General features: G+C 39.2%; 1 protein-coding gene across 18 annotated transcripts in view; it reads left to right on the top strand.

Moving 5' to 3' along the window:
• ABI2 (abl interactor 2) overlaps positions 1–19,678 on the top strand; it is a 67,161-nt gene extending 47,483 nt beyond the window's left edge. For 3 of the 18 annotated variants that reach the window (XM_074595908.1, XM_074595906.1, XM_074595914.1), the window contains 8 exons: positions 2,769–2,866; positions 3,660–3,806; positions 4,846–4,970; positions 5,902–6,084; positions 9,010–9,168; positions 13,539–13,625; positions 13,944–14,117; positions 19,368–19,678. In XM_074595908.1, coding sequence (XP_074452009.1) covers positions 2,769–2,866; positions 3,660–3,806; positions 4,846–4,970; positions 5,902–6,084; positions 9,010–9,168; positions 13,539–13,625; positions 13,944–14,117; positions 19,368–19,543 — 1,149 coding nt within the window. In that variant the 3' untranslated portion in view covers positions 19,544–19,678. The remainder of the gene's footprint in view (positions 1–2,768; positions 2,867–3,659; positions 3,807–4,845; positions 4,971–5,901; positions 6,085–9,009; positions 9,169–13,538; positions 13,626–13,943; positions 14,118–19,367) is intronic. The other 15 variants (XM_074595916.1, XM_074595912.1, XM_074595921.1 and 12 more) reach the window with 7 other exon arrangements.
• Positions 19,679–21,209: the final 1,531 nt, after the last annotated feature.

The raw sequence follows: 21,209 nt of genomic DNA, 5'->3' as shown, positions 1-21,209 counted from the left end.
GGGGGGGCATTAATGTCTTTTCTTTTTTATTTCCTTTTTTTTTTTTCTCCTAGTAGAAGTCTGCATAGAAGGGGACAGTTGGAAATGTTACAACGTTTGTATCTCATCTGAAGTTGCAACTTTTATAGTTTTAAATGTTTGTCTTTTTTTTTTTCTTTCCTCAAGGAAGTTTGTAACCTTTTTTTAGTGTCTTGCATGATATTATTTCCACAGATCTGTCCATTTTGATCAGAACTGTTGGAATAATTTTATATTCTTCATTTCTCTTCTGTGATTATTTAGCCATAAGTCAAAGGGGAAGTTACTCAGAGAGGTTTGTTTAACTTCAGTAGCTGATCTTAAAGCCATGGATCCTGTCAGATTTGAAGACAGCCCTTTGAATTTAATTATTTGCTCTTTGAACATTATGGTTTCAATGTTGAAAAGTCATTTCAAAGAGCCCGAAACTAAACTCTGGGAATGGTTTTCCCCATCTTTCCATTTAGTCTTTCTTAAGGGCAGCAGCTTTATGACTGAAGTTTCTTGGCTGAAAAAGGATCACTTTTTCTTTAGCCACAGTTTCTAAAGCTTTTTTCCCATCCTATGTCAAGGATATGTTTATTCGTGGTGTTAATGAAAGTTACTAGCAGTCACTGGAGTTCTGCGTTAGGCAAGTATTACTTCCACTCCTTACTGTATCCTGTGTGATGTCGCTGCATCCTCTACCTCTGCTGTCCTTTCTTTTCATGTAGCTCTAGCTACACGGAAGCCTAAAACTTAATTTTTGTTCCTGCAATGATTGTATACAAATAATAAGCTTCTTTATGGTTAAATATATTGAATTCTGTGTTAATTTTAAGGTCATGGCTAGTGGTTACATCATCTAGTCAGAAACAATAGTGTAGCCAGTTAAAACACCTAAATGGACTATTCCGGGGCACACAGATTGGTCTAAGTTTGCTGTCATCTAAAGATATGTGAAACCCCTGCCCCACTATGCTTAATGGGCTGTTTGAAATACAGCGTGACAATGCAGAAAGTGGTTAATTAAAGTGGTGTTTTGGTTTTTTTGGGGGGTTTTTTGGGCAGCTCAAATAAGTTGCGTGAAGCGGGTGTCTTTAATGAAAGAGGAATTATAGGGGGTGCTGCAACTTTAAAAAAATAATTCAGATGTTGTGCTATTTCTTAATGTTCCGTGTATAGAATAAAATATACTTCATTTTACACTTTCCCTCTTCCCTTCCAGTAGTTGTAGTTCAGTGCTTACCTCATCCCTCACTTGAATTAACTTTAGATTTCTTGTTGCTTAGAGTTGGCTTAAAGGACTATAATGCTGTGCAAAAGAATTTTGTCTTAAATTGACATTACAAAGTACTCTTGCACAACTAAATCCAAACATCTGTTTTTGAATTTAACAAAAAAACCTCTTCCAATGCTTGGCGTTCTTTGCCTCCCAGCAGATTGAAAATGTGATAGCACTGGGATTATTTAGAGCCAGGGAATCAAGTTTCAGTGGATTAGAATACTGAATATATTACTCTTTACACTGTCATCAATATTTATCAATTCACAAATCTAAACATTGCCAGGGTTTTAAGTGAGTTGTTATAGTCAAATTTTAAAGGAGTAATTTGCCTTTAATGATGTTGGCAAATACTCTTAGTGCCTGATCACTGTGCCTTTTTTATATGGGAGATGGGGCAGTAGGCAAGACTTATATTTTGGAAATAAATGCTATGAAATAGACCATGACAGGAACAACAGAAAAAGGGACGTGAGCATACTTATTTAGGTTTATTGACTATATCTGTGTCAAAGCAACCGTTTGAGCATTTGTAAATCAAAGCTGTTGAACAGAGAGTTGTGAGAAGACCATGTACTGATTCCTGTAAGGGTGCATACATTGAGAGAATTATCTGTGGCTGGCAGTATACCAATAAGCAAAATGCCTACATCGGTAACAATTAATTACGATTCCTAGACTGATCAATCAGTCAGGAATGCCGATGAGGTTTTTAAAGAATTTAGAGTAAATTCTTTTATATAAAAGTTACTTCATTAGTATTTTAGCCTGAAAGAGGGGGAGGAGACAACTGCAGTTACATCACATCACAGCTAAATATTTTTCTACCTGTCCATTTATTTATCAATTCTTAGAGATTAAATTGCTACAAATCTGGTGGGGAGAAAAAGTACATCTTTGTATTTTTCTCCATATAGCTTTTTCTCTATGTTTACTTATACATAAATAATATCTACAGTAAATATTATCTTAAAAAATGTTGATGTACCGTGAAAACATTAAAACATTAATGGATCATATTTAGAGATTACTTTGATTTCTCCATTTTTGTATGAATTACATTAAATTGTGGCCTATTAGTAACCTTAGTATTTTTAAAGAGTATTAAAAATTATTTTTGCAAATTTACCATTCAGTAGTGCGACCTGAAATAACTGCCTTTATCTCAAAAGATGTCTGGGAGGTTTAACCAAGTTAGGTACAGTGTCTGTATTGTATGTGATTTAATGTTTATGTGATAGCCTAAAGGCAAATTCACTTTTTGCATATACAACTTTTAAAAACTCTATGTAATAAAGAGTCCTTTGAGCGCAACTCTTGACTTCTAGCAGAGTGGAAATTGCAAATAAAATGCATGGCCTCTCAATTTTTTTTATTTGTTTAAACTTTCCCCTATTTAGAGTTAATTGCTAAAGGCATCTCAGTGTCTCTCCCTCTAGAAGCTGAGCTTAGTGAAGGCCATTTTTCTCCCCGTTCTTTCATGCAGGTCAGCACACAGAATATGAAGATGGGTGGGCTGCCTCGTACAACACCACCCACCCAGAAGCCACCGAGTCCACCGATGTCTGGAAAAGGAACTATTGGGTAAGTGCAGTTACCTAATGTTTAAACAGCTTTGGTGAACAGAAGGGAAAAAAGGAAAGATTCTTTCTTTTTCTGTAGAGTGGGGATTTTTTGTTTTGGGGTTTTTGTTTTTTGTGTTTTTGTTTTTTTTTTTTAATTTTAACCATTCATAGAGGTCAAGAGGTGTTATATCTGCATCTTCTTATATTGATCGTGTCTTATATATCAGTTAGCACGTTTCTGTCAGAAGAACATGGGCATCATCAGCCTTTCTCAACAGGAACCTTTTTATCATTGCAGAACAATTACAACTACAAAATTTAGAGTAAAAAGTCATTAACTGTGTGGCTTTGACAGGTGGTGATAAACAACTGGAAAATTAGTATGTGGCACTGTTCATTAATTATTTATGCTTTGTGTGATAAAAGTACTTTCCTGTTAAGTCTATGAACTTGACTTTGACCTTAGGAGAATGTGTTATAACTGGGATGAATGCTGTTTGTTGGTATGTGATTATGTGTATGCATACAGACTGTGGTGCTTTATTTTAAAACAAGATGTGGATTATGTTTAAAACAATAATGGGATGTGCAACACAGAGTTTATTAATAGGAAGACTGAAGTACCTGAAGAACATCCTTAATTGTTTTTTCTTATTCTATGAAGTAGATACTGCAAACTTACAGAAAAACACATTATTTTTTTTAGCTCCCATTACCAATTAATATGTAGCTATCTTTTAAAGAATGAAAAAATCTTTGGTTTTGTCTGTATTATCTTAATTTGCTTCTGAAATATGCTTGTCCTTGTGTAGGCGTCACTCTCCCTATCGTACATTGGAGCCGGTACGTCCTCCGGTGGTACCAAATGACTACGTGCCTAGCCCAACACGCAATATGGCTCCCTCACAACAGAGTCCTGTTAGAACAGCTTCTGTGAATCAGAGGAATCGCACATACAGGTATTCAGTGCAGTCCTGTACAAAGTGTGGTTAGTATTGTATAAGCATATGAGCAAAAAATGCTGTGATAAATATCAAATCCATCTGCACCTCTACAGTGAAGCTTGCTAATTCATGATATTGACTGGGAACGTCATTTGGCATGACGAGAATGTATTCTAATAAAACCAGAATAGTTAATCACATTAAAATTATTCACTTAATCCTCCAGTCACCTTAATTTTATTGCTGTCACTTAGTTACAGTACTTAATGAATTACTGAAATTGTGAAGTCTTTCAAGGAGGTAGGTCATGATAGTATTTTACGAAATGCTTACAAAATTGGGAAAAGGCTTCGTACACAACTTAACTTCTACATGTTGAAAGACTGCATAATATGCTTATAGTTTGCATTTTTGTTTGAACAAAACATGTTTATCGATTGGGTAGCTGAAGAAGAGCATTGTATTTTAAGGATACTGATAACTTCAAACACAGAATAAAGCTGAACTTTATTACCAAAGGTTCTGCAGAAGGCTAGCCTTTCCTCTAGGATAATAAGAGTTTCATGATGTGATGGGTCTAAATACATCCCTTGAAGTCTTTATTTTTTAAACATCATTGAGGATAGCTAAACAGATGGATGCAAAATGTAAGAAATTTAACTTCTACTTTACTATCTTACAGTTTCTAGATTTCAGTAGTCTCCTATGAAAGCATAAAAATCCAGGTCTAAAGAGTCTACACGTTTTGTAAGAAAAAGCTCTGTACTTGCTCAGTAGGGATTTAACAATCGTGGAATGACGTGCTTTGGAACAATGTTCCAGAAGTATTTCATTTTTGGGCAAGTTCACTAAGACTGACTTAAAAACCTGTTGTGTTGTAGTCAAAGTGAAGAGTTTTGGGGAAACTGAGCTTTATATAGATTTGTGTCATCCTTGTTTCTTTTCTCTTGTTCCCTGTTACTTCTCTGAATTAGTAAAGTGCTATCTGAGGGATCTTACATTTCAGCATGCACAGCAGCATATTCATACTCTGGGTTATTTTGGTTTCTTACAGCAGCAGTGGGAGTAGTGGAGGAAGCCACCCAAGTAGTCGGAGCAGTAGTCGAGAGAACAGTGGAAGTGGAAGTGTGGGTGTTCCTATTGCTGTTCCCACACCGTCTCCTCCCAGTGTCTATCCAGGTAAATGGAAACTTGCTGTTCCTCTTTCTGACTCAGCATTAACCTTTAGCATTTGCAAGTCTTCTAAACACAGTGCTGTGTAAACCCCAAGACAAGTCTCAAAGCTCATTATCCAGAAACATGCATGCCTTGAAAATGGCTTGCTATTGATAGCATGAGTGTGAATCAAGTAGTGTCTTTTTCTGGCAATGCCTGATGTGCTCTAATGCTTCTTTTATATATTAATTTGTTTATCAGAATTTTTTTCCTGGCTGCCTGCAGGTGACTGGGTAGGACACACCACCTTTTTCAGTGGGCTAGGGGAAATTTCTCCCTTGTCCTTTTAAGCAAATAAATGCTTTTTCATTGGCTGTTCATGCAGATATATAGAAGTGTGCTTTTAGAAGATTAGATGAAATGAGAGGCAGCCACAGAGTAGATCTTCAGTACGTTAATGCAAGCCTAACAGAGTTGTCCCAAAAAGACACTCGCTCACTGTAATTGCCCCAGTCTTTCCAGAAATAGGAAGTGATGTTAGTACTCCTTTTCCCTTTGTTCAGCCCTTTCAGTGGCTTGCAGTGTGACCTGAAATACATGATGCTCCTGAACCAAAGAACTGGAAATTTTTGGCTTTCCTCCTCTGTATATTTTCTAATTCATACAAAAGCTAAAGGCAGCCGTGCTACAGTGTAACTAATGAAAAGTAATGGCTTTCAGTGAAAAGTTTGGGGTTGTTCGCTTCAGACCTGGAAAGAAGTGGATTTCCTTGACCCTCGTTTACCTACTAGGAATGAGCCTTTCTTTAACAGCTCCATTTTTCTCTCATCTCCTTGTGCATTCTAAAATACTATGCATCTAATAAATACCTAACACTAAATAGTCAAAGGCTTTCTCTAATCCTTGCTAACATATCTCCTTATTAACGCCACCTCTTCCTCCTCTTTTCACTTAGCCCCTGCTGGCTCGGCTGGCACTTCTCCCCTTCCTGCTACCTCTGCTCCTGCCCCCACTCCTCCTGCTCCTGCCCCTTCCTCTGCTGCCCCAGATGCTGCTGCTGCTGCTGCAGGAGCTCAGCCCCTTGCTGATGGCTTCACCTCTCCAACTCCCCCTGCTGTTTCTTCCACACCCTCTACAGGTGAGTGTCTGCTCCAGATGGTGGGCAGATGAACCCAGACGTGATCATGATCCAAGGCTTTTCAAAGTTACTTCAGAAGCACTGATTTTTTAAATGTTTTATTTTTTTAAATAGAACTAGAAAATATCTCCTGATACCCAACTATACGGTAGTGGTTATAGCAGACAATTCAAGGTGTGCCAGTTTTATAAACAGCAATTATTTAATTTTATAATTTATTTTTTTTTACTTTTATATAATTATTTATTAAATTATCATTTTATTGTGGTTTGGATACTGAGAATCTCATAGAATAATTATGTTTGGGGAGAACCAGCACTGATAGTTCTGGGTCTGATTATTCTCCTTTAGTAATGGAATAAAAAAAAAAAAGTGCATCTAGCAAAGTATAATTTATATGACAAGTCTCCTTTCAATGACTTGATTAAAAGAGCAATTTTTTTGTGTTCAGTGCCAGGTAAAATACAAGCTTTTATTACGCAGAATTGTACTAAAGCGTTTTGTTTTAATAGGTGGTACTTATGGTATATATTACAGCTTGCTTTTTTTAATGCTTATGAAATCACCCTACATTTTTCATTTTCTCATATGTTGAAGTTGCAGCATGTAGTACTTACTAACCGTAACACTGTTCTGTATCAGCATTTGATTATGAGTTACACCTGCATTCTAAAGATTTCCTTTAGACAGCCAAATTCATATATAGCTACCTACGTGCTTTGTTACTTTTCTTTATAGTGGAGGCTGATCACAACGGTGTGAATTGGTTTGTGTGTTTATTAGTGTTGGCCTCTCTTAGTAAGAGTTTCACCAGGTGCCAGGGCATTCTTGAAATTGTATTTAGTTTAAGGTGCTATGATTCATATAGAATTAGAAAATACATATTCTAGAATGCATGACTATGACTAGAAGCTTTGGAACTGTGATGAATTTGGGTATCAGAAGATGTCCTGATGTTTCGAAGATGAGCTGTGTCATGGGGCCTCAATCAGTTTTCCATTTTTGGTGCACTGTCAGTATCCCAGTTCTTAAGCCATATTGCTTCTGTATTTTTGACAAGTTAAAATCAAACAGAGATTAATATTTTAATGGCTATAAATTCACATTCACAATTCCCTAAGAGAAATTTCAGGTTACTTAGTATTTTTAAGATCTTTTGTTTCCCTGTGCTATTAGTGATGTTGCTTGCGTGGCTTCTCTGAAATAAAGTATTCGAAGAGACTGGATAGTTTACTGTTTATGAGGTTGTAGTTTTTGGTCCTTAAGGATCCCTCATCCCTGTTTCTTCTCTCCTCCCTTCTGTCCAACTACCACTAACTTCTACGAGTACATTGAGTAACAGGGAGACAGACGCATTAGGAAAAATGTGAAAAAGCTGATATACTAGGTGGATTGCTTCGTAACTGTTCTTCTTCCTCATCTGTAAAAAGTACATTTTTTGAGATGTACATAGCTGTACAAAGCAGGAGGGCGTTGGGCGCCACGTTGGGCGCCAAAAAAGGACTGTTGTGGTTTAGCCTCAGACGGCAACAAAGAACCACGTGCCGCTCGCTCACGCCTTCCTAATACAGGAAGGATCGTAAGAAAAGGCAAGACTCTTGGGTTGGGACAAAGGCAGTTTAACAGGACAGCAAAGGGAACAGGCAAACAACAACAACAACACGGACAGGGGAATATACAAACGTGATTACGGAACCGCCGCTCCCCGCCGCTCGCCGGCCGGACCGGACCCGGGACGCCCCAGCCCGCTTTTAAGCAGCAACTTCCTGCCCCCTCCCCCGGCAGCTCAGGGTGGGCGTGGCTCACATGGCATGGAATACCAGGAAAAATTAACCCTATCCCCACCGGAACCAGGACAAACGTGAATCTCTAATTCATGCATTTGCTCTTAGAAGCAAGTAACACAGCAAGCAACTTGCATTTTATTTACTGACCTAGTGTGAAGTTTTGCAAAGCAATCAAAACATAGTGGAGAACAATGCAGGTTTTAAAAAATTTGCGCATTCATTTGTTCTGTTTCCATATTTACTTCCCTGCATGCATGTCTCCTCAACCACAGTGACCATCCCTTCTTCTCTTGTTTATTTGCAAGCTCTGAAATTTACCTCTAGCACAAATGGTGGAGGCAGAATAGTTAGGGAGGGTAGTAACCCATATGGGTATAACAAATCCAGTTTACTGTTATATACAGTATATAAGCTAGAGAACTTTATGTGAGCACAGAAGATAGCTTGGTGGTCTTGCTTCATTTCTTGCTTGCTTAGATTCAGGATCAATTATTCTGATACAGGAAGTGATTAAAATGGAGAGCAAGTTTTTAAGGAGTTGATTCAATTGACAGCTCCCTGAAAGAGGAGTATGGTTTAATTTATTCCATCCTTCAAGCAGTTTCTAACATTCTGTTCTCCCCGCATGATTCTCTGCTTATTTCCTGAACAGCACTAAGATAGTGTAGTGTTTTTTCAGTTGTAGAAGGTCATAGCTTTAAATGTTGGAAATGCCATATAGTTAGTTTGTACATGTATGTTGCTTAATTGCTGGACTGTGAAGTACTATATTTTTGCAGGTTTATAAATAACTAAATTTGCAAGAAGTTATTATAATACATTATATAAAATGGATAACTGCGAATAACTTTCTTTCATTTTGAAACTTTGTAGCTTAGACACCTTTGTATTTTCATGCTGGCTTTTGTGAGCAGTGCTGAGTACGGGCAGTTGGGAGAGTTGGTTTTTGTGTTGCTATTGAGACATCCAGTGTCTTGCCAGTCTGGCAGCTGAACTGGCTGACTGCTCCTAGGATGCAGACTGTCTGAAAAAAAAAGCAACCAAAAAAATCTTTCCCAGCCTTTGATTTTTGAAGGCAGATATAAAAAAGGCAGGCATCATTCTTCTTTTTGCTAATATATTTCTCTTTCTAACCTAGGTCACCCCGTTCAGTTCTACAGCATGAACAGGCCTGCATCTCGACACACACCCCCAACAATAGGGGGATCTTTGCCATATCGGCGTCCTCCTTCGATCACATCACAGACAAGCCTTCAGAACCAGATGAATGGGGGCCCGTTTTATAACCAGAACCCAGGTAAGAAAGCTTTTCTGCTCTGTTGAATTCAACACAGTGGTGAATGGAGTGGCCTTCAGATCTCTGAAATCTTACGTTCTGTCTCCATTGCAGATCTTGCAGTTAGTCTCAGGTAACTTCCAGTATGTTGCTGGTAGCCATGCCAAAGCTGCTGTCCAAGTAAAGAGTTCAGCTTGCATTATGGCAAGCAGCTTAAAACAACACTGGCTTTGTTGCCAAATAAATTACTTTTGATTTCACAGTCTCTGTTAGACAAGCTTTCGTCCTTTACAACACCATGTGTCACATATCTGCTTTGATGTGGAATGGGTATTTGATTTTGCACCATAACACTGATTCTTCATTAATCAGTCTTTATCTTGTATGCTTTTTCCTTGTGATTAATGTACAGTTCAGGAAATTGCACTTGTTAATACAAAGGTAAGCATTGGATACCTCAGTGGTGTTTGGTATGGGATGCAAGGGAGCTGTGTCATCTGATAAGTCCAGAGGTCATGGGTGACCATTTTAATGGGCGACCTGTCTTAAAAAGCAGGATGAGATATTAACAAGGAGTGGTGCGTCCTGTGTGTCAGGTAAAACACAGTAGCTTTTCATCTAAGGAGTCCTTTTCCCTGTGCTTCTGGTGTGATGTTAAGGTTTTGATACCAGAGCAGGGCATACTTTCTTTTTTGGCAAAGCTACAGAAAGATGTAGGAGACATACTGAAAGTTCCCTATTAGGAGATGCCCAATTACCAGCAAGACTGAATGTTGACTTGCAAGCACTACAGTGCGTTTGTGTTTTGTTGTGGTGGTGGTGGTTTTTGATAGTGTTTTTTTTTTTAACTGAGCACTGAACTTGGAATTAGGTCACATGCTGCAATCTGCATTTAAGGGATTTGATCAGGTTCAAATATTACTGCTTGTGAGCTACCCTGCAAAGAGATGCGTGTGCTTAACTTGAGAAGGAAATGGATGGTCCTGGTGGGGACAGGGGGGTGGAGGAGGTTATATGACTAAATTGCAGCCCAGTTGCCTGAAATGTGTGGTATTTGTTAAGCACATTATGTGCATATGAAGGCTGAAGGGGAATAGGCAAGAAGGAAAGGGTAATAGCAATAAAAGAAACCTTTCAGGATTACCTTTGCAGTAAAGAGGATTTTCACTATATCCCAAGAGTTTCTGACAACTGCTGTGCATTTCTGCTTTAGCAAAGGGATAATTCTCTGCAAGCTACCATTGCATTGTTAATAGGTAATCACAGAAGATGCCAAATAGACTTCAATTAAGTTACATAACTACAATTCAGTCTGTGTGCCCAAAAGGAAGATAATGATTATCATTATTAGTCATTGTAAATCACAAACAAAGTATTTCAATTATACTGGCATACTTGATAAGCAGTTGTAGTAAGGTACTTTTTTTATAAATATACCTAGCAGAATACAGAATTTATTAGCTTTACAGTTATACTGAACCAAGTTTTTTTGGCCTGTACCTTGAAAGCAGAGGATGCTTACGCATGCATAATTGATGAAGACCCTAAGAAGAAAGGGACTGTTGTGTCTGTAAGGAGTGGGTTTAGCACTGACAGGACAGGGGCCATGATTGCTTCTCAGCATTCCTGAAGAGAGGGAGAAAATGCAAACTTGAGAGGTGAAAAAGAGACCTTACAACAGGCAGAGGAGTGTGCCAGCTAAGGCTTGTTCTTCTTTGCAGGCTGTTTGGCAGTAAAGCAGTACTGTTTTTTGCACTTCCATTTTTTTAGTATGTTGGTGTGTAGTCGTTTTTGTTTATTCACTTCAGAGGAGGATGAAAGATACTTGCCTTGCCCTGTGCTTTTGAATGACACTTCTAAGATAATATAATTTCTCTACTTCATGGTGAGACCTTTTTAATAACTGAATAGAAAATATTAAGGAATGCAGACTGTAAATGATCTCAGCATATGACTGTCCCAAAGCCACTCTTGCCAGCCATGCCACCTAATGAGTGTTTCAACTTTGCAACCTTAGATACCAGTATCTAAGCAGTATAAAGCCCAGCACAGGCTAAAAACCCTGTGGGAGAAACTGGGCAAGTATTGAGATGGTGGTCTGCACTACACACTCTTTGTACAGCTGAATTCTTACCAGGCTGAAGCAATCTAGTGAAAGGTTCTCTTGAGCATTTCTGAATTAATTTACAACAACTGCACAGATGAATCTACCAATGGTCTATATGGAAGGAATCTGGGACGGAATGTTTAAGCTGGTGTTTGTCTCATCTTTTGAGACAGCGGAGGTACAGTAAGGTTCTTCTGATGCACTTTGTAAACAAAGTCATTATTAATAAAATATTTATTGTATTGGCTCCTAAAGGTCAAAACTAGCTTAGAGTCATTATATATCATATAGAGACAATATAATATGATAGTCCCTGCTCTGTAAATAGAGTGAAGCACAAAGCCAAATGGATAAGATAAAAAAGGAATGATGTCAGCTACTGTTAGCATCACCATTTGATTAAACCACACAGCCCAAACTAAACTAAGGGATTTTTTTGTATTTGCTTGGAGTGCTTGTCTAGAGTGATTTATTTTTCTACGTGGAAAACCTCGTTATTTCTTTCAAAGAAATATATATAGCACATGAACAAAGTACACTGAAGGGACTTAGGAAACTGAAGCTAGTCTCATATGATAGGTATGAATTGTATGAATCCATATGACGTTGAATAGAGGAAACATTTTGAAACTGAACATTTTTATAGCATATATAATTAAAAAGGCGTGGACTTCATAGTTGCACAAGAATGTTGAATCCATGAATACTACTGCGTTTGAGTAGGACTTAAAATTCAAGTTCCCTTTTACTGCTTTGAAAAAATGCAAGACTAAGTATTTTTCCAGCTACTGTGGTTACACTTGAAGGAATAAATACTCTCAGGGGTCACGTCATTCAAATCAAAGAAGCTGTAATTAGAAATGCTTTTCAGTTTTTCTCAAGAAACATCAATTAAATGGTGAGATAATGGAGTTTGCTTTATATGGAGGTACAAGGATATTTTTGCAACAAAAAGGATGGTTGCTCTGTTGGTTTTATTATTTGGGGCGTGTGGTTGTTAAAGGAATGTGAATGTGAGCAACAGACGACATCCAAAGCACTTCAAAAAATAGTTACTGAAATAAGCAAACAGAAGAAACTTTGAGATGTGAATTTTATATGCTCTGGAGTTCTTTTCATTTGCTATGATGATGTGATTTAATTATGAAAAATACTACATCATACATGGCAGTTTTCTTACCAGTTCTGGAATTAGTTTGAAATTTTATTTAGTTCTGTTCTGCAAGCTAAATTAATGTACTGGTAAATGAATTGTAGACCTTTTCCCCCTCATTCTTTTGGACATGACTAAATGTTTTTGTATGCCACTACTAACAAGAAAATTATTTAGCTTTTCCTGAGGTGTGCTTTCTGGAAAATAATCTTGTAACTTGCTTAAAGAATATTACTGCATTACTCTTGCAAAGTGATACTAAAACTAGATAAAACTAGCTAACTTTTTTTTTTTTTAAACTTAACTAGAGAACTGAAACTTTCATTGCTGGCCTAAGCCACAGTTCAGTGTTATAACATTTGCCACTGGCTGATAGTATATTCTTTAAATGTGAATTCACATGTATTGTACAAAGAAAGACAGCTCTTCTGGTACCAGTAAAAGGGCCGTTCAGAGTTCAGTGCAGTGGTCTGCGAAATCAGGTGGGAAGGAAACGAGGCCGCACGTCTGGAATAGGCCCTGTTGTTGGGCAGCAGCACAGTACGCTTTGTTCTACCAATAGAGCTAAAAGTCCTGTGTCTTCCAAGTACGCTCAGTTCTCAAAGGCATCTTTTTCTGTTTCACCTAAAATAACTGACTCATTTGATGGGGTTTGCTTATGTTTTGGAGAAAACTACTTATATCCATTTGCATTACTAAGGATACATGGATGCTGTTATAGAAGCCTCCTCTATAAATGCCAATTTGATCTGAAAGGTGGAGGATTATAGGGAGGGAATTGTCTTGATAAATTTGTTCATTAGGTCTCTTCATAAACTGCTATATTGCTGTAGTAATAAACTTCAACTTAAAGGAATCTCATTGTCAAATCAGAAGAATACTTCAACATGGATTCTTAATCTTATGAAAAAGAGCTGGGTTGGAAATTTTAAAAATAGAGAAGTCTCCTTGAAGTAAGGATTAGGAATATGCTTAAACCACCTGAGCCATTTTTCTTTGAATGTCAGCTTTTTTATCTCAGCTTCTTGGCACACTGCTACACTGTCTGAGTGGTGATGATGTCTACTTTCCTGTTTGCTGCTTTGTTGTGTTTCTAACTGAATGCCTCTCTCTTTTTAATTTCTGTGGCAGCATCCCTTGCTCCTCCTCCCCCCTCCATCCTACAGGTAACTCCACAGTTACCGCTAATGGGATTTGTGGCCAGAGTTCAAGAAAACAGTAAGTTTGCCGCTTCCTTATGCTATGGTTTATTACTGGATGTGGCTTTTGTTTTGAGTGGATGAAAAGATTTGTCTGTATGTAGCCAGAATTCTGCCTTCTCTACTGCTCTGCAAGCTTGTCTGAAATTGTGAGAGAGGGTAAAGGAAAAAATTTTATTGGAGGAACCTGATTCTTCCTTCTCTGAATTTTATTGTCTCTAGTGTATTTCCACAAGTTCTAACTATTGGTCCCAGTGCAACTAATTGGGATAGGGAATATTGCTTCAACCTGCTACCATGGTTCCAGAGACATTTTCATGGTTATACTTATTTTCAGTTTCAGATACTCCTCCCCCGCCACCGCCTGTGGATGAGCCAGTGTTCGATGAATCTCCACCTCCACCCCCACCTCCAGAGGATTATGAGGAGGAGGAAGCAGCTGTGGTGGAGTACAGTGATCCATACGCTGAGGAGGACCCTCCTTGGGCACCAAGAACCTACTTAGAAAAGGGTAGGTTTAGACCTAGTAGAGATGGTAGCGTTGTGTTTGTAACAACATTTTGTATAAGCTCCTGCCATGCCGCTTTGGACGTGGAGTGGAGTCTGCCTAGACTCACTCCTAGCCAGTCTTTGGTATTGTGGTAGAGGTGCTCCTCCATATGGCAACTTAAAGAATGAAAGTTAAGCTACTCTTCTGAGTCTGACTCTTTCACCCCTTTCTCCACAAAGGAAAGATAATGATTAGCTGGCTAATTACCTATTTTTTAAATCTTCTGTAACCTACTTAAGACTCACCTTTCAGTAGTCTGCTTAATCCTAATAATCAAACTCACATGAGGTAAAAAATGAATGAATTGGTGCTGCATTTGCACTGGAACTTTGAACATATGGGTGCATCTGGGGAAGTGCTGCAACATGTGTTTGGGGCTCTGGAAGCTGCAATGCTGCATCAGTGTGGGGCTGTGCTGAGCTAAAAAGCGCTGGGTCTGTGTAGGACTAACTGAGGCATTGCTGCGTGGCTGCATCTAGATGTCTTCCAGTTCTGAAGCAGGTGTGTGGAAACATGCTGGAGTAAAACTACAGGTAAAATAACCTGAGTAGATAAATGGCTTAGGGAACCTGAATATGAAAAAAATCTACTGCCTTGTGTTCTGTGTGAAACAGGGTTGTGTACCCTTTAGTGAAGGGTGATATAAAATCTTATGTCGCAAAGCAACAAGGCATCTCTGCCGAGTGACTGTTAGACACAGTCAGTCTGCATCAGGGAAAAAAATTCAAGAATGCCACAAAGATAAACCCAGTGCAGGACTTGAAGGGGGGGAAAAAAAGATGGAAGAGGCACTTTCTGCCAACTCCTGCCCAAAGAAAACATTACTATTCCCGAGGGAGATGGAGGGGTATGTGGGAGTTTTTTTGTTATTTTCCCGTCCTCTGTCTAGTTGGGTAAGTGTTCAGTGCATGGAGTACCCAGGCTTAGCTGACAAGCTGAGACCATTTGTCAAAGTGGCTCTGAGTTGCAGGGTGTTTACATGACTTGCTCTATCTATTGACCTCTCCACACCCTTGATTGACAGCAAGTGTCACTATTATTCTGTTGGTGCACACAGGCTCTTTGTTTGATTGAAAGTTGCTTCAGCTTGTTCTTGTCAGGGAAGCTTATTTCCATGAGGCAGGACAGGGAAAAAGGTGATCTCATATACAAAGTACTCTTCTTGCTGTACAGTTTGGAGGGTATTCCTGATTATTGATGTGAATTACCTGGCTTCACAAAATCAGGTTTTGGAGCAGGGTTCCTGATACTGCATTTCTTCCTTTGGTGGAGGATGGCAAATTTCTTCAGGTTGGGACCAGTGCAGGTCATTTCAGCAAATACTGGATGTGCTGTATTACTTAACTCCCCCATATCAGGCATTTCTAAGAATGCACAGTATCTGCTCAGTTTCACTGTAGTTGGTGTATTTTGTGCTGGATGAAGATTGCAGGCGTGTTACTTTTTGATAGGAGAGTGAGTCTCAAGATTTTTCTCTGTATTTTTCCAGGCATAAGACACTCTTTAGCCTAATTCTACATTTATATCACTATCTTTGTTACATTTCTGTTATTCCTGCCACCTGGCCCTCAGCAAATCCTCAGTAGCATTTCAGCTAGGAGCGAAACAGAAAAAGGAGGACCCTGATGTGCATTGCCTGTTCATAGCGTCTCATACTAATGCAACGGATATGCGTGTGTATGTGGGAAAGAGAAGCTATGAAATCACGTGGCATGTGGCCTGGGAAAACAACTTTCTATTTGAAGAAACAATGACATTTGAATTATAGCATATTTCTCTGATCTGCTTTGCTGTGTGCCTTCTATGAGCTTGTGAACTAAAATAATTTATAAAGCTTCATATATGCACAGATCTGTTCCATCTGAGCAGGCAGTACAGGCACTCGTAGTTTGATATTTACAGTGAAAAACACGTGGGATAGCAAAACTGTAATGGGAGTCTTTAAAGATAAGCTGGAGAAAGTCAGGCTTTTAGTCAGAACATTTTTCCTGCAGAAAACAAAAGTACACAAAATCAAACATTCTTTCGTATTGATGTAGAGTGCCATGTAAAAGCATAATTTTGATCTGTATTTTGAAAACAAGAAGACTGAAACATCTCAAAAGTTGGTCTGTTCTTAGAAACACTCATAAAAGTAATTAAAAAAATGAATGTGCTTACAATGTATGAAGAACTGTTTAAATAGTAGTTTTAGGATACCAGAAAAAATGAGATATTGTCATAGGGGTGGATTCTGTTTTAGTTATATGAATAGCTCTACTTAAATTCAACCCATGTCTTGAGACTTGACTACTTTGCAGGAGTTGGGAGAGAAGTTCTTGGCTTTAACTTTAATGAAAAGCCCCATGCTAAAAGAGGACTTTCATACTCAAAGTTCTGTATACTTACGTTGCTGAGAACTAATAATGCTTTATTGTCTGCAAAATAATTATTTCTATGGCAACTCCTTAAGTTCCTATAAATAGTATTCTGTGCCACATGATTCAAAGCAGACAAAACTCATAGAAGGAAATGGCTGTTCAAACACTATTAGCTCCAATAAGCGGAGTAGCAATTCCTAGGATTTGTGCTTGTTCTTTTTGTATGACTGTTTACTTATTTAAGTTCATATGAAAACACTTCTAATAGGAATAGTGTAGATAACCTTTGCAAAAGTGAGAATGTAGAAGCTGGGACACCAAGGAGGTGTCAAATACGGAGGGTTGCTATATATTGAGGTGGGATTCAGTATGATGCAGTTCTGTAAAAGGGACATGCAGCGTGGGAGGTATATTTAACATTAAGACATGCTCTAACCTACAGCTGAGGACAGAATTGAATAGCAGATTTATGTTGAACAGATGGAGAAACTCTTAGGTAGGATACAGTTACTGGGGACGTTGAACTTGAGGACACTACCACGTGGCTGTAATAGCAACAGCCAACCAGCAATGTCCAGGAAAGCACGCTGCAATTTTCCACTGAGCTCTGTGTCTGGGTGCGTGGCATGAAAAGGTAAGAAAATGTCTCAAATTGCAAATCAGGTGAGAGAAATGAGTATCCAGAAGGAAAAATTGCCCTCATACCACATAGAGAAAGTGTGTGGTCACAGCTATCAGATTTCAGTTGGATAATCAGTCTGGCCTACATTTGTGGTCAGTTTGATCTAACAGAGTTCAGCCAAACTCTGTGTAATTGTTGAAGAACCAAAGATCACCAATTGGAAGAATATCAACCTAAGCGAGTAATTCTGTTTTTCATATCTGCACTGAAATGTGTTCAGATAGAAACCAGGAGGTCCTGGCTCAGCCTCGCAGGGAAGGATGCCATCTCCTGAGTCAGTATTGCTGCTTCCTGTCTCATCTGGAGCCTTTTTTGCAATACTGGCCTGGGCTCCTGGTAACTCGTGGTAACTGACAAGCTCACAGCTTGAACTGGTGGGACTACAGAGAAGGATTAAACAGTTGTTTAGCGAAAGGAACGTTGCCAGTACACAAGTAACGTGCAGGAGGAGGTAATGGTGATATAAACACAAAACCGGGCTTCAGGTAATTTTACAAGAGGCTTAACAAGAAGTATATTTTCATCCCAAACTTAGAATAGAGTTTCCTACTTGGGATCATGAAATAATGAATCCATTCAGTATCAGAGAGTACGCTCAAAAATGAGAAAGGAAGGAATTGGAAGTTACTATGATCCTTGGATTATTATTATCAAGAGAATGAAGAACAACAGCACAGTGACTGTAGGAAGAAATGTTTTAAAATAAACAGGTCTAGAAGGCAGTTAAAAAGGAATTTTGAAGGACTTTAATTAAATGTATCCCGTGTTCATATAGTGACCTCTGTTTTTCAAGCTAAAAATTTACTCATTTCTCCATTTGTGTTTTGTTCCCTTAGAATGATATGTCTAAAACTAGTTAGAATTAGTTACTTAACAACTGTGCTGGCATAAGTGTAGAGCCAGCAACATTTGCTTTTTAAATATGCTCCGGTTAAATGCTACAAATCTCCCGTTTGTGAGATTTATTAAAAAAAAATAATATCTGTACATACTCTGATTCTCCACCGGGATTGATTTGTATATTTTACTTTATAATCTCTTCAGGATCCACGTTTCCTTAGTAAATATTTCTGTTGTTTCCTTTGCTCCCTCAAAAGCAAATGGCCTCTTTTCTTTTGAAAGGAATGATGAGTTTAGTAGCGCTCTTGGACACTGTGCTTATGAACACATGCTGTTAATGTTTTTTTCCTTGCTTTGGTTTAATCTTCCCATCTATCTCCAGTGCAAGATTTTAGGATTCCTGCCCAACATCCGTTTCATTTCAATGGCAGCACTGCATGTTTCATTGCCAAGTGCTCAAAGCAGTGACTGATGTTATTTGTTGAAGTATTCAGAGTCTGGTATAGCTAATTTTTTGTATGAAACACATAATGATAGGACTGAGAATGGAAAAATGTACCAAGTTGATGTCTATTTTCTGCTATTTCAGGACAATGCTCTCTTTAATATTTGCCAGTGCTTTGTCCAATTTCTTTGACTTTCCTAACAGCTTTCGTGCCTTCAGTAAAATATTCTGCAGCTGTAAGAAAAATGTCCTGATACAGTAGGCATACATTTTGTTTCAGAGAATCACCTTACTTCTTCCTGGCTCCTAACTGGGATTCGTCTGCTTTGGCGTTGTATAACCTGGGAGTGACTTCTAGCTACTGGGACTGCACATACGCATTTTACAGATTTAAATGTGGAGGTAGCTAAGGTAGATGGAAGTCTGGGACATTAGCCTTGGCTCATTCTTACTGTGATCTGAAGAGAGCTCTTACTACTTCTCCCTCTTCCATGTTTTCCTGCTGACCATTAGTTGGTTTTGCACATATATCTAACAGATGAATCTTGGAGTAGGTCTGACTGGTCATAGCCATGGGTAATTACATACATCTCCTTGTATCATTCCACACCAAAAGTTTATCATATATTTGTAACCTTTTCCTCTGCTGGGTGTGGAAATAGTAAGAAAGAAAAGTAGTCCTGGCTCATGTGCTTCAAAGCATGAGCTCTTATAAAAGAGGTTGGAAGAAGCTGCCTCTCTCAGCAGGTCATTCTGCACGCATGGAGGTGAGGCAGTGCAGTTCTCTGAGATTGCCTTGAATGTGGAGAACTTTGTACAAGGTAGGTTGGTTTTCCTCCTCCTCCCTGTACTTCTCCTAACAGTCATGCTCTGTTCTTTCCTAGTGGTGGCAATCTATGACTACACGAAGGACAAAGAAGATGAGCTCTCGTTTCAGGAAGGTGCCATCATTTATGTCATCAAGAAAAATGATGATGGCTGGTATGAGGGGGTCATGAATGGAGTGACGGGGCTCTTCCCAGGGAACTATGTGGAGTCGATCATGCATTACTCAGAGTGAAGACTAGAGGACAGAAAACTGCACCTCCTGCTGCAGGAGCTGTCAGGGCTTCCCAGATCTCCACCAGCCTCTGGGGCCCCATCCAGTATAACCGAATGAAGGATAATTGTAACAACCACTCTTTTTTTTTTTTTTTTTTTTTTTTTTTTTGTCATTATAAAACAATAGTGATTTGAGTTGTTTGAACAAATGGCTCTTCTGGCTGCCAGCAGAGGCTATCCTGAGCCATCTGACATTGAATTAGGCTGACCCATTGAGATGTAACAAACTCGTTGAGTAGCTGATACTTCATTCCGAATTCTGACTTCTTCTGACAGGCTTTGGGATCTGTCTCAGGAATCCTGTGTGCCCTCGTGGTACTACCCTTGGCAGCAGTGCCTGGCGTTTGGGATGTCCTGGATGCTTGTGGTGAAGGGTTACTGGCCAGTGGACATCCCTCCTGTTTCTACACTACACTCCTGTGCAGCTGGAAGAACAGTCGTGCGCTAGCAAGCACTGGGATTTCTGCACAGAGCTGTTCCTGTAACTGACTTCCAGATAGTTGGATGCATCTTAGCGTAAACATTTCTGCAGCTGCTCTGCACATGTAGGCTGACACAGGGGCACACAGAGCTGGCTTTCATTCACTCACCTTTCAGTTTAGACAATTAAGATGGCTGCAGTCCAGAGGACCCCCACCCCCATTTCCTCATCTTTTGAATGCCACAGATTTGTTTTGTGTTCTGCACTGATGTAAATGTGCTCCTCTCCGCAGGGAGCTACTTGCCATGGGTGCTGCCGGTTTAAACAGAACTCACAGATGCCGTTGACGGTGAAGGCGAAACAAAGTTTACAGGTCCTCCTGGGGTCTGAGGATAAACTCTAGGGGCTGTGATCTAAGGTTCAAATCTACTCACGCCTGCTTGCACTAGAGAAACTTACCCCCAAGTTTAGTCTTATGCACAATATAATCTTAAAAATCCAATCAGGTATTGTAAATTGGCTATTTTGTACTTGATGACTAGATTTGCATATGAACTGTGAGAGCCCTGTGCAGAGGCAGGACAAACGGCAATTGTCGTCTTCATGTCTGTTGCCAAAATTTCTTCAGTGGAAGTAAAAAGGGCTGTTGTGTGTACTGGTTTCCCATGGAAATCCAAGCCGTAACTAGTGGTAGTCCTAGCTCTTCCCCCAGCCCTCTCCTTTGTTTATTATAAAGAAATAGATATTTTGAGCTGTACTGGTGGATCTGGGGTGGAGTAATACCAAGTGAAGGCTCTGTAGCCCCCTGTGTTGATAGTTTGCTTTTTAACCTAGTTAAAAAGATAAAAATGCTGCTCAGTGGTTTGGCCTAGCAGATCGGTGTGAAGTGAGGGCTGTAATAGTCTGTCCTTAGGAAGGACGAGGAAGGACTAGATGTTATCTTTGGGTAAATGTCATGCATTAACAGAGTAAACTGATTAAACCTCCTGTTGCAGTCCTGTTAGCGTGAAAAATGAGCTGACTCCTGTATGGTGAGAGCCTCCTGGGCCAGGGCATCTTCCTGGACAACTCTTGACTGTCGCCTGGCCAAGTTCCAGCTGGTACCCACAGTAGCTTTTCAAAGGTGAGCCAGTGCTGCAGCTGTCTTCTGAGGCCTATGTGTAAAACGGAGTGGTGTGCAAGAGAGCGCTACCGGGGCTGAGTT

Source organism: Larus michahellis, chromosome 7 (assembly GCF_964199755.1).
Source record: "Larus michahellis chromosome 7, bLarMic1.1, whole genome shotgun sequence".
Classification (NCBI taxonomy): domain Eukaryota; kingdom Metazoa; phylum Chordata; class Aves; order Charadriiformes; family Laridae; genus Larus; species Larus michahellis.
This window is presented reverse-complemented; position numbering and strand designations above follow the sequence as displayed.